General features: G+C 38.3%; 1 protein-coding gene across 1 annotated transcript in view; it reads right to left on the bottom strand.

Annotated features, from left to right (window-relative positions):
• LOC111515241 (uncharacterized) overlaps positions 1-16,313 on the bottom strand; it is a 127,648-nt gene that overhangs the window by 53,943 nt on the left and 57,392 nt on the right. The window contains 1 exon segment of the mRNA XM_074170263.1: positions 6,291-6,485. Within this exon segment, the coding sequence (XP_074026364.1) occupies positions 6,291-6,485 (195 nt within the window).

The raw sequence follows: 16,313 nt of genomic DNA, 5'->3' as shown, positions 1-16,313 counted from the left end.
TCATCAATTAAAAAATTGTTATATTCTTGAGGATGTTTCAATAATTCCGGTATCACAGTATTTTGTTTAGGCGTCATATTCAGTTTATTCATTTCTTTTCATTTTTCTTTCAAGGTACAGTCAGAGAATTTAAAATCTGATTATGCCTTTTTCTCACTTTTTATGGCCGAAGATGTAAAACTTCGCAAGTCTTTATAATATTCCCAATGGGGCTACAGTCTAGATTTTTCATATCTATTCAAAGACTTGTCGCTCAATTTTTGCAACAATTGCATATTATCCGTTATACTGGTTTCTCCTTTTGCCCGACTTAAAGATGAACTACTTTGTCGGAGCACGTTCAAAATGAGTCCAGTTATCACCTGAAGACGATTGTGGATACTAACAATCGAAACGTCGTGACGTAATTTGGTTTGGAATCTTTTAATTTTATTTTTAATTTTTTGTTAATAATATTTTTTAATTTTCAGTTTTTATTAATATTTCAATTTTTTATTTTTTGGTTGCAGCTTGTATGTTATTTCCTTGTAATTTGAGTTTTTTTGTTTAATAAAACTGTTATTTTCGGTTAATATTTTTATTTTTACAGTGATTTCTAATCAATATATATTATATTAGACAATGGAAGTCCGAACTGATGAAATATGAAAAAAATTGTTGAGTTGTGCTTTTTTAAATATACAAAATATTTACAAAATTTGAAAAACCTTATACTAATCAGTTGAAAAATAAGCAGATGTCAAATATAGATAAAATAAGTGAATATATAAAAAAAATCACAAAAAAATTAACTAAAAACAACATAAAAATATAAATAACACATACTGAGAATGACATCCTATCTAAAATAAAATCAGAGCAGAGCTTCTTTCATTATTTTTATGAATTTCCAATAATTTTTCTCCTGTCTGATTCCGGAGGGTACGTAATTATATATTTTTTTGCTTTCATAAATCAGAGATTCAACAACAATATTTATTCCCCCTCAAAAGGTTTAATTATGGGAAATCCATTAAGCCCCATATTTGCCGAAGTCTTTTAACATCCTTTGATTAAGAATTTCTTGTATTGGCGTAGATATGTGGATGACGTTTTGGTATGTTTTACAGGTACAGGCAATTAGATACTTTTCATAGCGATATTAACAAAATTCATGAAAACATTAAATTTACTATTGAAATAGAAACAAACAACTCAATCAATTTTTTGGACCTAACAATTAGTAGAATGAACAACAAACATGATTTTTCAATTTATCACAAACCGTCCTATACGGATATTACAATACATTACGATTCTACCCATCCATATCAACAAAAAGTAGCAGCTTATAATAGCATGATTCACAGATTAGTCAATGTTCCTCTTTCAATAGATAATTTTGATAAAGAACTCAATATCATCAAGCAAATTGCGGTAAACAATGGGTTTAAAGCCGAATTAATAAACAAAATACTTGCCAAGAAAGTCTACACAACAGCGATTCGAGACGTTTTTTCCATTGATAAGGTAGATAATCAAAATTATAGAGCTTCAAACTATTTTGGACAACTAACGGAAAAAGTGGCTTCTTTTTTGAGAAGAACACTTCGTGACATGACTATCGTCAAACTTAAACCAGTCCGTTTCGTCTTTGACCAATGCGTGCTAATGACCTGATTCAACGCCAGAACCACAGTGAACAATGAGTGCATGAAGATTATAATAGTGGTCTGGTAGATTGAAGTGTTCACCTATTTCAAACTTTCTTAAGAGTTTGGTGCAACCGTCAGAAGTTGAGTCATGTTTGAAGATCATCAGTGTCATTATTAGACTGACTGGTGCCTTAACTAAACTCGTTTTCTTATAATAGCAAGTTAGTTTGGCGCATGTTTGGCAATATAGTTGATCATCACCCGTTAGAATTTCCATTTTGAGATGATTTGGCAATAAGCTTTGCTGGGACTGGTTATCAGTCATTTAAGGAAACGCTAGTTGAAGTTTCTCATTAGTCAGTGGGTTATGCTTGAAGACTGGCAGTAAACACATCTAAAGTGAATGAACTTCAAACGCTCAAGCCAGTCTCGATATACCTACACAAATTACGGATGTGCAGTTGGTTAGTACCTCGTCCACTAGATTTGCTCCAACTTCGGAAGAGAAATGAAATACTCTGAAAGAATTCCGATTTTCAATGAATGAATCCGTTGTCATTCCAAATTACAAGTTCTACCATAGAGAACGTGTTGGATGTGCTGGTGGGGGAGTTGGCATTCTTGTCAAACGATCCCTCCAGTGTGTCCAATACGGCATTGACAGTGCTCGGTTACACGGAACTGAGGCCGTAGGGGTCGAAATTCGACTGAGACGGGGTTGTCACAGATTAATCTCTGTCTATAACCCTCCGACTAATCTTTTACTCCCAGAATCACTGGACGAACTGCTGATGGGTAGTGATATTCCGTCAGCGCATGCTGACAGACATGAATATCTCGTGCTGGGACCAGATGAACCTACGTTCTATCGTGGGCAGTATAGGCCTGACGTACTGGATATCGCGCTTCTCAGAAACGTCTCTCTGACCAGCGAAATTTACGTTCAGTCGGAACTGGACTCCGATCATAATCCAGTAATCCTGGTATTGGGTGATGAACTTCCTTCCCCTGATTATTGCATGAGATATAAGACGGATTGGGATGTCTTCACAGCTCAGCTCGGAGAGATGCGCGCCCCTCCTGAGGGTCTCCGCTCTCCCAACGAACTTGACGCGGCAGTTCACCGCTTCGAGACCTCTGTGAATGATGCTTTTCGGACGGCCACCTCCAGTGATGAGTGTCCGATGAGGAGCTATAATGAGTTTCCCCCTCGTATCAAAGCCTTGATACGAGAAAGAAATCGCCTGAGAAGGCTCTATCAGCGAACACTCTTCCCAGGAGACAAAACAGCGGCAAATAGGATGGCCAATCAAGTAAAACAGGCCATCATTGATTACCGAAATGACAGGTGGGAGGAGCTGTTGGAAACCATTGAGCCTGGGAGTGACGAGCTTAGGCGAATCACTCATAGACTCAAAGGAAAGAAGACAGCTCCCTCACCCATTCACAGAGAGCGCGGAGTATGCTACTCCCCCACCGAAAAAGCGTTGGCTTTTGCTGACACGATGGAACGTCAGTTTCAACTTAACGTTGACGACAATGACGACATCGACCGCGATATTCTGCTCGAAGATCGGGTTCACCGCATCCTCAGGGAGGATGACGATGATGTCATCCGTTCTGTGGAAGAATTAAAGGGCTACATCAAGGCTGCAAAAGCCAAGAAAGCCCCGGGGGTTGACTCAATAACAAACAAGTTATTGAAGAAGCTCCCGGAAAACTGCATCGAGAGCCTACTGACCATCATCAACAGCTCTCTGGCTCTAAGATACTTCCCCAGAAGGTGGAAACATGCGGTCGTCGTCATGCTCCCAAAACAGGGGCAGAACCGGCTTTTCCCGCAAAATTATCGCCCGATTAGTCTGCTCTCGTCGGCGGCTAAGCTGGCTGAAAAAGTCGTACTTCAAAGGCTCAACGAAGAAGTTGAGGACCGAAATGTTCTGCCTGATGAGCAATTCGGCTTCAGGAGAGAACATTCCACTGAGTTGGAGGCTCTGAGACTGGTCGAAAATACCATCGCGGAGCTAAATAGGAACAAAAAAGTTCATCTAGTCCTACTAGGCATTTCGAAGACCTTCGACCGCGTTTGGCATAAAGGCCTTCTTCACAAATTAATCGCGTTCGACCTGCCTCGGGGTCTGATCCGGTGGATTGGGTCTTTCCTGAAAGACAGAACATTTTAGGTTAGAGTAGAGGGCTCTCTGTCTGACAACAGAGAGATCCTCGCTGGAGTGCCACAGGGGGCCGTGCTCTCTCCCACGCTCTATTCCCTTTACACCAGCGACCTTCCGAGGTCCGAGCATGTGAAGGTATCTCTCTACGCCGATGACACGGCTCTCCTCTCATCTTCCATGGGTCGGGAGCTCGGGATCGTCTATATGCAACGTGCATTGGGCGACCTCGAGCGCTGGTACCTCGAGTGGAAGATCCGAGTGAACCCGGAAAAAACTCAGGCAATAACCATGGGAAAAATGATAGCTTCTCCGGCCATGAAAGTAAGAATCTTTGGAAGGGAGATTGATTGGCAAATGCGGGTCAAGTACCTAGGTCTTCTTATAGACCGTAGGCTCACCTGGAACCCGCACCTGTTAAGCGTGAAGGCAAAGATCCAGGGTCGGGTGGCAAGCCTGTACCCTGTACCTGATAAATAGAAAATCTAAGTTAAGCCTAAAGAATAAAATCACGATCTATAACATGATGTTCAAGTCTGTCATCATGTATGCTTCAGGCGTTTGGGGACAAGCGGCTCCGACTAACATCTCCATCTTGGAGACTTTACAAAATAAAATTCTACGGATGATTGTGAATGCTCCGTGGTTCGTGCGGAATGAAGCCATCCGCAGAGATTTGAAGCTGCCTTCCATTCAGCAGTCCATCCAGTCGAGAAACCGGCGAGTTTTTGATTATACCGAAACTCACGAAAATCCGTTAGTCAGGGAAGCTATAGATTACGCTGTAGACGACCCCTCCCGATATAGAAGGCCCCGACACTCTGTCGAATAAGTCCCCTATGTCCTCCGTTAACAGATGAATAATATCTTCATCCATCTCACCCCAGCCAGGTAGGGGTATACAGTGAAGGGCGGTATGGATGTCTGAGGACTTTCATGCCACCATCAAACACCAGTCACGACCCGTTTGTCTTTCTGACAAACACCAGTTAAAAGGGGAAGGGAGACAGGCTTCAACCTGAACAAAATCAAGATGGATAACGTCGTCGATTTTCAATTATGGAATATCATTGACTTAAGGTCGATGATGGTCACTATCTAGCACTGATGAGTGGCTAATGAGCCCGAAACCGGTCTGCAAGTGTGCCCGTTCCAGAATTGAAGGTCGACTCTTTCAGTTGTATTGCCAATTGCATATGCAGGAAATTTTCGGTGAAGATTCCTGTACTGACGCCTGTCGCATATAATTCAACGCCCTTCGTGGTATTAGCCAGGGGAATAGTTGTTTTCTGATAGTCGTCAGTCCATTAAACCTACTGTGTAGGTATGTCGAGACTGGCTTGAACGTTTGAAGTTTATTTGCTTTAGATTTGTTTAGTGCCATCTTTCAAGCATAGCCCACTGACTAATAACATAGTTTTTCTTCCTTATGCAGAGGAATCGGGCAAATTACGGATGTGCAGTTGGTTAGTACCTCGTCCACTAGATGGAGTGACACTTTGTGATGTTCGTTTCAACTTCGGAAGAGGAATGAAATACTCTGAAAGAATTCCGATTTTCAATTGTGGAATATTATTGACTTTAGGTCGATGATGGTCACTATCTTGTACTGATGAGTGGCTAATAAGCCCAAAACCGGTCTGCAAGTGAGCCCGTTTCAGAATTGAAGGTCGACTCTTTCAGTTGTATTGCCAATTGCATATGCAGGAAATTTTCTGTGAAAATTCCTGCACTGACGCCTGTTGGATATAATTCAACGCCCTTCGTGGTATTAGCCAGGGGAATAATTGTTTGAACGTTTGAAGTTCATTTGCTCTAGCTAGTTGAAGTTCCAGAAATATCACATACGTTTTTGCTACCTCTTGAACATTTACTGTTAAGTAAACAATTGAGGATTTTTTCAGCAAAAGATCTACAAGTACAAAACTAGATAGACTGTATGGAATCACTCAGTCCAAAGTGATCAGGAGTGTTGAATTTGCTATTTTTTTGCTAACGAAGAGTAATCAACAAGAATCCCAAGAATTTGGAACAATCCTCTTGCCGTAACAAGTATCTAGTGGACTTTAAAGACTCCAGGAAATAGGTTGGTGGGAAAGATGATACATTCTTTCGAAACTGCAACTGTATGATCAATTGTTTGAGTTTGGTGAATAAGAAGGAAACATTCTTGTTCTCGTTCATTGTTAAAACCTCGTTCTTGAAATTCTTCGTCATGAACAACACTTGTGAAATACTTGTAATGTAACAAGTGTTTGCTAAATTATCTTATCCAATTTTCTTCCCAAGATTTTTAGGACAACTGATGTCTACTAATTCGTAATTGAGTATCCCATCAGATCTCTTGTCAATTTGATTTTTGTATTACGTGTGTATTTGTATTGTGTATTGATTTACATCTACAGTTCCCAGTATCAAAAATGAACTTCGTGTGTATAGTTTAGAAAGATAAACATTTATGTTGAATCCGATTCTAAATACATACCTGGACATATCAGCTCAGAACAGCAAGTCTGATATCTGTGAAGAAGAATACACCCGGTAGGTGGTGGATTTGGGAATTTCGGGCATACTCTAAGATAACACAACAAAGCTCCTCTACTACATGTACAATTGAGGCATGTCTCTGCTGTATATACCACTGCTCCCTCTTCATGTTTTTCATCCTCATACCAACAGTCTGAAAAAAAATAAAATTAGATGTTTTGTGTTCTGATAAATTTTTATGGCTGAAGATTTTATCAAACCGTTGAAAATCCTACATTTCCCTTTACAGAGTTCCGTGGTGGCCGTGATAATGGACGGTGTAATACCTAGCAATGTCTGTATTTTAAAACATAGAATTATTTGCATGAAATCCACAAATTTAACCGGCGACGTTCGAAAAAATTATCGCTTTAAGAAAAAAATAAACAAGGAAAAAACGATTTCAGTCATGAAGGAAATAACAGTTTGAAATTTATCGGCTAACTAGCGAGAAGGAGAAAATGTTTATGTAAGAACACTTATTATTTCAAATACGGGACCGCTGGACGGAAATCTTGGATAAGATAAACAGCCTAGGTCATAAAGACTTGTAGATTGGCGACAGTAATTTAAACAAAAGGCTTTCGAAGTTTTGCTGAGTGAACAATTTCGTGCGAAGTCGGAATTCTGAGACTTGAAACCGAGCTTAGCGTCCATTAAAAAAAAAGGCGGGATTATGGGTTAATTAATCATGATCTCGACTAATTGAAATTGACCCCGAGAGAAAGAGAGCCTCCCGGAATTGGTCGAGGGAGGTGACAGGGAAACGGATCTTGAAAAAGTGGCCGGCGAGAGGCAGTGGGAAAAGAAAAGTCGTGGACGGAGGTATTTAAGCGTAGGGGAGCGAGTTAAAAGATTTTGAAAAAAAAAAGGTCGCGACGCCGCGTATCGAGGGGATAGAGCGGAAACAACGCGCGGTCGAGCGTCTTATTTGAGCGATAATAAGTAATGTTTTAAAGATTGGAGAAATAGCGCGATTTATATGGGTTTATTGGGGAAATAAAGAAGTGTTAATTTGAGCGTATATCTGGCGGATTTATAGTGAAATTTCGGAATAATAATTTTGTCTACCGTGGCCGGTAAAGCGAGTGAATTATCTCCGTGAAGTGGGGTTTTTCCACGACATTGAATAACGGACTACTACGTCCACTCGAGAACGAAACCTTTGGATTAGCCGAGGAAAAATTTGGAAAATAGTCGTTGGTGAGATTTATGTACTTGCCTGAATGACATTTGTATTAAATATGGCCAAAAAGTAGTATACAGAGTGGCGCAAATATTTTTCGTGTGTTTTGATTCTTTTGAAGTTTCAAGCCAGTATTAAAATGTCATAGGCTGGTCGAGCTGAGTATTACAATCGCTCTCCGTATACGATAGCATAGTCGGCGAAGGCACGCAAAAATAGATGTTGACGTTAGGAAGTAAAAACTAGTAGTACCTTCAATACACTGTTTAGTTTTTTTTATTGTTTAGTGTCTTGCATACCAGAAATTTAGTTTGTTTTCCTTCGTTTTGTTTATCATCCCCCGATTCTTATTATTACATTTTTTTGTTGTTTTGTTGTTCCTCAGTTTTTTTTTATTTTTTTAATATTCAATATAATATTGTATTTACAAAGTCGAGTTTTCTTTCAAAACTCCAACTTCGTAACCTCCTAGAAAAAATAAGCTGCGAACTCTCAAAATTCTAAGATAAACCTACTTAAGACCTTTTCTTCGTGTAAAAGGCCGAATTCATGTTTTCTTTCGGGCATAGCCTACTCATCCATAAAATTTGATGTGAAGTTAGTACTCCACAGAGTCCAAAAAAAAACAAATTTTACAACGGACGTGTTGATAACGTCCGTCCACAAAGAAGGTACGCGGATGCCATGTGTTATCGTGGGGCTCCTTTTTATGTTGTGTTAGTCCATAGTATTAATTACTGAAATGTGTGACTGTCTTAAAAAAAATGTTAAGAATAAAGGGCTCCCTTCATTCAAGCCGGTATCCAGGCCGGGGTGGTTCGAATAACCACGTAAAGGGGGCTGTATATGTGGAAAAAACCAAAAGGTCTTTCGAGCAGGAGGCGACTTCATAAACATCAAATTGTTTTTATAATAAAAAAATTCGAAAAAAAATGGGTGGCAGCATTGCTTCGTGCAAGACCGCTGCGCCCCCCGACGAAGCTCCTGTCAACCAACAGGAGAAGCATTGGTCATATGCGCCTGAAGATAGAAAGCAACGACCATCCAAAATAGAGAGAGAGAGATATTTCCCTTTACTTTTTGGGGTAGGTTTGTTGAGTAATTTGGTATTTTTCTCCAAAGCCGATATGATGCTATTGGTTAACTCTTTCGCTACACTATCTACTCGTACATCTGTCATTCTGTAAACTACAAAACAGTCGAAGTTATCCAAGTACCTTCTCATTCCAAGCAGCTTCTTATTAACACATTTTTTCATGTTAACAGACCTATCATCAAAAGAAACTGGCCACATTTTCTTGTACATCAAACGTTTCAGCACATTTGATGAATATGTGACCTAGGAAGGAATTTGAATCTTGCCTAGTTTTCGTATTTATCAGTGAAGTGAAACTGAATTCGCTTAGGCTGTTTAAATAGTCATTAGTGACCCATTCTTTCATATCCTAAATACATTACTTTGGTAAGTTGAGAATTATTTTGTTGCCTGATTCGATATCACTAACGATGGTCCTGAAGTCATTTATGATTCACTCGTAAATGTGCTATTCATTCATTAAATAGTGGTTTTGACAAAAACTATAACTCCGCCATTCTTATTTCTGTCGCCCCAGTTGTACATTTACTTTTAACTCTCTTCAAAAAAAGGGATAGAAAACATATTAACAGAAGCAGAAGTCCAGTGTCACTGTTTTTTGAAGTGAGTGTTCTGTCACAGCTGACTTGTTCGCTTGGCCTAGTCTGCAGTTCCTTTTATGCTCTTTCAGTCTTGTTCCCATGGATCGTTTGGTGGTTCCGTGAAGGAGACCACGTAATTTTGTTCAAAAACACAGAATTAATTGCCCCCAACCAGGGATACTATAGCCGACTGGTACGGGAGGCAATAGAGATCCGCAAACACACGGAGAATTTCAACAGAAAAGAAGAAGCGGTGAACCTCAATCGAATATGGAACCCCTTTTTAAGGAATTCGAGAATAACAAACAGAATGACAACAGGCAGCAAGATTGTTAATGTTTCAGGTTCAAGTACAGGTACAAGTGCAGGTACAAGTACAGGTACCAGGCATCAATACAACTGATTACCTGACAAGGCGTAAATACGCTTTACGAAATTTAAAAGTTAGTCATCGGACAGCAAGCCATGATGGTTAAACCATCACGTCAGGAAGCTGATTTGTGTAATCAATCACAGCAATTCACACAACAAAATCGAGCCACTATGCCTAAACTGACCATTTTTTTTTTCAACTCAAAACGGGACATTCATATATAATATACCTATTTATGTATGTATTATGTATGTATGGTCCATATGGTATGGACCATACTCCATACTGTATTGACTCATTAAAGCATCTTTAAATAATAATAATAATAATTCGTCTTTATTATTTACAATATTAGGTAGTTAACAGTTCAATACAATTTTTTTATTACAGTGTGACGGTAATTATTAAATTATATGCAACATATTATATTTTTAGTCGTATTTATAGTTTTCGGAGGAACAAATTAGCTTCAATAAAGATGGCGATGATTTTAAATAAGAGTGAAATTCTGGGCACGTTTTGTTTATATTGATCTTCGTTATCAACATCGCCTTCAGAACTGAAACCTGCAAGTGATTTTTTTCAGAGGTCCCCCATTTATTTATTAAAGAAAATATTCTCTCTACTGGAGCATTTGTACCAGGTAGACATAAAATTTATTCAATTAAAATACAAAAATATTCATGTTGCAAGATTGTTGGTACGAAAATGTTTGAATACTTCCACCCAACGAGTTTCTGTGTGAACTTTTGAATTATTCCAGTCTGTAATTTTTTGTGAAGTGACGTAGTTTACAATTAATGAACATTCGTCAAATACGAAGTTTCATTAATACTTATTTCAGTACTGTCAATATATCCCTTTTCAATCAAAACATCCAATGCTTTTTGTACATCTTTCCAGGCAGGTACTTTTCTTGAATCTGCCCAATAAAATATCTTCATTTCTCTCGTAAGAAAGTTAGTCCATTCTTCCAAATATTCACGATTTGTTTTATAAAATTCTGTAGCTGTTCTTTTCACAAAATCTTCATAAATATCATCTTCCAGTTTTATGATTAAATTACGAACAGTGAATGGAAGAAACTGATTGGTTTCTTCCTGAATCAAATTCTGAATGAGTTGATTGATTTCTTTTGCAGCGTCAATTGCCGATACAGTTTGACTTTCAACCTTCAAAACAGCTTGGCGAAAACTTGCTGACTGAGCATGTAAAAAACAAAGCCATAATTCAGATGTGGGATCTTCAAAAATGTATTTTATTGATTTGGGACATTTTTCAATGCTCAAAAAATAATTCTTCAACGGCTGGTACATTTTCAAAACTCTCTCCAAAGCAGGCATCAGCGCAAGCCAGCGAGCTGTAGTCGAGCATTTTGTTGATGTACTATTTCAGCTTCAGCGCAAAATTCCTTTACAGCTTCAACTCCAACCGTATAAATATAGAAAAATTAGTATATTTTTACAATAATGCTTTCGTAATCTGAAGGTAGGCCGTCTGCAGCAGATTTTATAGCATTGTGAATCATATGGGCTCCACATCCGATACCTATCAACGGTTTTTTTAGAGATAATTTTAGAAAACGGGACTATTTTACGTCCCAGATCATAATTTGGGGACAACGGGACAGATGGTCGAATAAAGGGACAGTCCCAAAATGGGATGTCTAGTCACTTTAACTATGCCACAACCACTGGCTCACCCCCAGTTATATCAGTCACCATATCCGCAGCTTCAAACACAGCATCCGTCAGCCATTCCACAGGCACAACATTCTTCAGCCTCATATCCGCCGTATTCTCAACGCGCGTGTCCCTGAAATATACACCTTGTGTGGTAAAATACAATTTGGATTTGTTTTAGTTATATTCATTTTCATTTATTTTCAATTTAAGAATTGAAAAGAAAAATCGCGTTGACAATACTCTTATAAGTCATTGTTAATACTATGGATTCAATTCCATAGTTGAACGATTCCAGAAGTACTTTAAATTCATCAATTTTTCTAGCTACACTTCATAAATTCCGATGTAAGAAAATGTTCTTCAGGTTTTCTACTTCATTATACCCTAATGGAGTTTGCATGATTTCAGTTTCGGAAGATACAATATTTATATCTCTAATATATGGATCAATGGTATTTAGAGAAAACTATTTTTATTTTTCTCAAGTACAAAACACAAACACTACAGGAAAATCCTTGAGGCGCTCTGAGAGCAGTGCCTATGCTAAAGTAGCGATTCACTTTGGATTTGAATCGGAAACGATTTTAGGAAGTTTATTCTACACAAACTCAGTTCTCTAGAAGGAATTCCAGTGGAGTTCGAGTTGTACTGAGCTGAACCTCAAAAAGATGAGTAGCCACAGTCCGTCGCCTATTTCTGATATAAACCGCTCTGTGTTGGTATCAAATGTGCCAAGTCACTTTAACACCTTCCGTAAAAGTATCTATAGAAGAGAGACAAATCCCCAACCTTTCTTTGATGTTCCAGACCAGGGGTCTCCAAACTACGGCCCACGGGCCAAATCCGGCCCGCCAGTGTCATCAATCCGGCCCGCGAAAGCCAATGATTTACAGTCATCAATATGGCCCGCGACAGCCAATGATTACCTAATTATTGTTACTATTGCTGTGATAAGTTGAAGAAGAAAACACAGAATGATTATTACTCTGTTTTATTTACTTGCAAGGTGAAACTTAACGACAGAAATGATGACAAAGAAAACTTAACTTAAATATCTAAGTATGAGCATATTAATAACTAGCAAATAATTGAAATGAATCACAGTAGAATAAAAACAATAATGAGATTTATGTCATTGTGATTTTCCACCGACAATACTTTGTAGTTGTGGATCAATTTTACTTATACCAATTATCAAAAGAAATTTGAGATGCTCATCGGTTATTTGAGATCTGTAAACATTCTTTGTGTACTTCATCTTGGAAAACGTTTTTCCCCACAAGTAAGTAGTACCAAAAACAGAAAACAACCCACGAGCAAATTTATGCAAATTATCAAATTGTTTCAGTGGAAGACTCTTATAAAATTCCAACAAAGATGAATTTTGATATTTATTCTTAAGCATATCACTGCACCGTAAATCAATAATTTCCATTTGGACTTCCGGAGTCAGGGTTTCAATGCCAGAATCAAAAGGATTTTGAAAAAGCTTAATTTCATTCGCAATGATATCAAAATCTGAAAAACGAGTATCAAAATTTGTCTTCAAAGCACTCAAAGTTTCGATTGCAAAATTGACGGGAAATTCAGTCTCTGTAGTGTGGCTAAATATTTCACATGTTTCAAAATGTGTGAAACATTTTTTACGTAATTGCGATTGAAATAGTATTATTTTCTGCCTGAAGGATTTGATATTGGTGTATAAATCAGGGAGAAGCTGATTTTCTCCTTGCAATCTCAAATTCAGTTCGTTCATATGATTTGTCAAATCGACATAGAAGGCTAACTTTCACATCCATTCACTATTTTCTACATCGGCAAAAGGGCGCTGCTTCTCATTTAAAAAAATTTCGATCTCTGCTCGAAGTTCAAAAAAGCGCTTACGGACTTTTCCGCAACTAAGCCAGCGTACGGCAGTATGATATAGTGAATCATTTTCTCCAATTTGTTGAATAAACTCGCGGAATTGTCGGTGATTCAGCCCAGTGGATCTGATGAAGTCAACAACTGATATGACTGGTTTTAGAACTTCAGACATATCCAAACATTTTCCGCACAAGGACTGTTGATGAATGATACAATGTAAGACTAATGGTTTTGAACCACCATCATTTTCTACAGCCTTTTACACAAGTGCAACTACTTCTTCATTTTTACCATACATATTTTTGCCTCCATCAGTTGTTATAGATTTCAAATTTCTCCATCGAAGGTTCTTTTTATTAATGGCATTTTCAACTCCCTTAAAAATATCTGCCCCAGTTGTCGTGCCGTGAATACTATCAATATCAAGAAGTTCTTCATACACTTCATAGCTTTTATCTACTCCGCGAATAAAAATCAAGACCTGAGCAGTATCTGACACATCCGTTGACTCATCCAATGCTAGAGAAAACCACTCATGATTTCCATCTTTGTTGAGATGATATATTTTCTGTGATGTCTTGCACCCTCCGAGTCACGGTGTTTGCTGACACCTTTAAATTAATTTACCTTTTCGGGGCAATCAAGGATTCTTTTATCATTTCTCCATCGGTGAATGGTTTGCCACGTTTACCGATTTCAAGAGTCACACGAAAGCTGGCGCGAGTTGCAGACACTTGTTCAGTATTCCCTTTGGTGAACAAAGATTGCTGCGATTTGAGTCCGCGTTTGAAAGCTTCAAATTTTTCTTCCGCAAACTTCCTGGATACTTGAAGTAACTTTGAAGATGTTTCGATTCATAGTGTCGTTTAATGTTATAGTCTTTGAGAACAGCTATGGTTTCATTACAAATTAAACATAGCGCCTTATTACTGAACTCAATCACAAAATACTGAAAGTTCCATTTTTCTTGGGACGCTCTGCATTCACTGTCGATTTTTCGCTTCTTTTTCATACTAACAAATCACACATAAAAACAATAAGACAAATCAAAATACTATATGCAATATTACTGCCATCTCGAGGTGATCGGAATACACTATCTAGAACCAGAACTTTCTTGAACCAACGCGGAAATTCCAAATATTTAATTACGCCTAATGCCACCTAGCGGGTAGCTGAAAAAAATAGTACATAGTACCACTACTCGCCACTAGATGTCGTTAAGTGTCACAATACACAATAATAATTGAAATGCGTTAGTTTGCTTAAGTCACGCACTTTGCGATTATCCTAGTCTAGAAATTGGCCCTTGGAACAAACTGTATCATTATGGCCCGAAGGCTTCAAAGTTTGGAGACCCCTGTTCCAGACTATTAAGGTTGCGGGTGAGTTCGTATCTCCAATTAGGCAGATGAATCTTTTCTGGATGGAATCCAGCAGTTTCGGTGTATGCTTAGAAGCGGAACTCCATACATGGTCTGGGTCAATATGGGTTTCGCAAATATCGTTCTACTCCTCTAGCTGTCTTTGATATTGTTGGATCTATTGTTGAAGGATTCGAGAAGGGTGTGCACACCGTCATAACACTTTTTAATTTGTCTAAGGCTTTTGATTGTGTATCACACAGTATACTTCCTGAAAAATTGTATTATTATGGAGTTAGAGGGGTGTATCTCTGTCTTTCACATATAGTCAGTGTGCATACTTGAAGACTGTCTATAAATCAAATTATCTAAGAACAATTCGTTCAGGCCAGTCTCAACTCCCTACACAGTAGGATAATGGAGTGACACCTATCAGAAAACAACTACTCCCCTGGCTAATACCACGAAGGGCGTTGGAATAAATCCGACAGGTGTCAGTGCAGGATTCTTCACAGAAGTTATTCCTGCATATGCTGTTGACGATATAACTGCCGCAATAGATTTTCAATTATTGGAACACACTTGCAGACCGGTTTCGGGCTGCAATAATTGTTCCAATAATTGAAAATCTATTGCGGCAGTTATATCGCCAACAGCATATGCAGGAATAACTTCTGTGAAGAATCCTGCACTGACACCTGTCGGATATAATCCAACGCCCTTAGCAGTATCAGCCAGGGGAGTAGTTGTTTTCTGATAGGTGTCAGTCCATTAACCTACTCTGTAGGGAGTTGAGACTGACCTAAACGAATTGTTTCTAGATAATTTGTATCTCTGTCACTCATAGAATCATACCTTTCACGGTGTTCCACAAGGTTCAATACTTGGGCCATGTTCTTCGTTATTTATTTTAATGACATATATAATTTCATGTCTTCCTGTAAGTCCATTCTCTCTGCAGATGACAGATGACACAAGTAATGAAAGAAGTTGAAAATCAAGCCAACACTTGGTTTCTATAACGATGAGATCGGAACCTTTGGTGTGAAAGTTGAATAACTTTTTCCGAGATCAATTGCTCTAACACCAAACTGATATTTTCGCACTCGACACGTGTTTCGCCAACAAAGTTAGCATCCTCAAGAGAAGAAAATTGATACCTAGTCTAGTCTGGTTAATCCTTATATACTAAAATTTGTTACCTGAAGTCCAATATGGATTCTCGGTTATTAACTACCTGCAAGTTCTTGGTAATTATTCTCTTCCTAACAGAAGATTAAAAAGCGGGCTAAACGAGATGGGTCCCTTATCGCCATTCACGCTGTTCTTACATTTTGCTATTTCTAGACTCTCACATGCATCGAGTAGCCTGGTGTCATGCACATGCTTAATCAGTTTCAGATTGTTTTCACCAATTCAGTGGTCCTTGTCGGCTCTGGCCGATGTATTTGCTGTTGCAATCTTGACAACTGATTTCGTAAATCCCCGACCTTTCTGTATTTTCTAGACTATCTTTTGGATTACCAAGAAGCTGTTGCAATTTATAAGAAGTTTCATATGCAACTTCCATATTTAATTTATTGAATATCTTGAAGCTCTCTCGTGTATAGGGGTTCATATGTGAGAATTATAAACTTGTTATTACTCTCCTCTTTTTGAAAAGTCGAAGATTTACGAAGTGTTTCCCTAAACTTGCATTTTCTAATTATCTTGTCAACTATATCTGAAACCGTTTGCTTCAGCTACATACCGAATAATTCTCTTTTCATTGTCGTACTTATCTTTCTTTAAAAGAAAATTTATTAACCTGTGTACCAGAAATTGTAGTGCC

The sequence above is a fragment of the Leptinotarsa decemlineata genome, unplaced genomic scaffold (genome assembly GCF_025532065.1).
Source record: "Leptinotarsa decemlineata unplaced genomic scaffold, Ldec_3_MD MMD2_P_RNA_scaffold_7, whole genome shotgun sequence".
NCBI lineage: Eukaryota > Metazoa > Arthropoda > Insecta > Coleoptera > Chrysomelidae > Leptinotarsa > Leptinotarsa decemlineata.
This window is presented reverse-complemented; position numbering and strand designations above follow the sequence as displayed.